This window comes from Monoraphidium neglectum, assembly GCF_000611645.1.
Source record: "Monoraphidium neglectum strain SAG 48.87 unplaced genomic scaffold scaffold06000, whole genome shotgun sequence".
Classification (NCBI taxonomy): Eukaryota; Viridiplantae; Chlorophyta; class Chlorophyceae; order Sphaeropleales; family Selenastraceae; genus Monoraphidium; species Monoraphidium neglectum.
Window position 1 is genome coordinate 1,962 of NW_014007633.1, and position 1,050 is coordinate 3,011.

Genomic DNA, 1,050 nt, shown 5'->3' on the forward strand with positions numbered 1-1,050 from the left:
CCCGCCGCTCATGCATGAACCCTGGATCTCACGCCCCCGCCCGCCCGCCTTCCGGCCGTGGGGTCAGGTCGACCACACGGCGCTGGCGCACCCCGGGGGCCTGGCCTGCCTGGACGCGCGGGCAGATATGGTGGTCACCTGCGGATACGGCGTGCGAATGGGGCAGGTGCGAAGCGGCGGCGAGCGGGCGCTGTGGGGTCCCCACGGGGGCACTGTCGCCACGGGGGACCTGCGGGCGGCCGGCGCCCTGGCCGGGGCGGCCGGGATGGAGCAGCCCTCATCGCCCTGCAGGGTGCACTGAAGGCCGGGCACGCGAGGGCCGGCCCGGCGGACCGAACCCCGCGGCTGATACCAACCTCCATCAACCGCCATCAACAAGCGCCCACCGCCGCCGACCGCCACCACCAACCACCAACCAACCGACCGCCCACCCCTTTTACGCGCGCCAGACCGTCCCGGACAACACAGTCCGCGTCTTTGACCTGCGCTACAGCCTGCGGCCGCTCTTCGCGCTCACCGCGCCGGCGCCCGTGGCGGTCGCGTGGCACCCGCAGCTGCCCATGGGGGTCGTCGTCGCCAGCGCGGACGGCAGCTTCTGCGTCGCTGACGTCAGCAACCCGGCGGCCGCGCACAACTACCAGGTGGCTGACCTTGCGTCCGTGGCGCCCGCGCCGCGTTCATTCGTATCGATGCACGCATGGGGCCCTGCCGCGCAGCGGGCTCCCTTCGTGTCCAGCCTTGTGCGTCGCGGCTCCGGGCCGGGGCTTGCTGCCGCCTCATGATGGGAGCGGGCGCCACCGGCCGCCACCCAGACGCAGCTCGCCGCTTGCGGCCTCCGTCCCCGCGGCGTTTTTACCCCCACATGCACAGCTGCCCGCAGCACACCACCCCCTGGATTTGTCCCGGCTCCTCCTCTTCCCAACACCCCCCCCCCACACACACACACACACACACTACACACACACACACAGAGCTTTCGCACGCCCTCTCTCCACAATATCCTCCCACACTCACGAACACATACACACATCAACAAGCACACACACACAC

The 1,050-nt window shown here is 70.8% G+C and overlaps 1 protein-coding gene across 1 annotated transcript in view; it reads left to right on the top strand.

Annotated features, from left to right (window-relative positions):
• MNEG_16115 (PAB-dependent poly(A)-specificribonuclease subunit 2) overlaps positions 1–782 on the top strand; it is a gene marked incomplete at both ends in the record, with an annotated part of 2,497 nt that extends 1,715 nt beyond the window's left edge. The window contains 2 exons of the mRNA XM_014035414.1: positions 68–166; positions 450–782. Of these exons, the coding sequence (XP_013890868.1) occupies positions 68–166; positions 450–782 (432 nt within the window). The remainder of the gene's footprint in view (positions 1–67; positions 167–449) is intronic.
• Between the last annotated feature and the right edge of the window lie 268 nt (positions 783–1,050).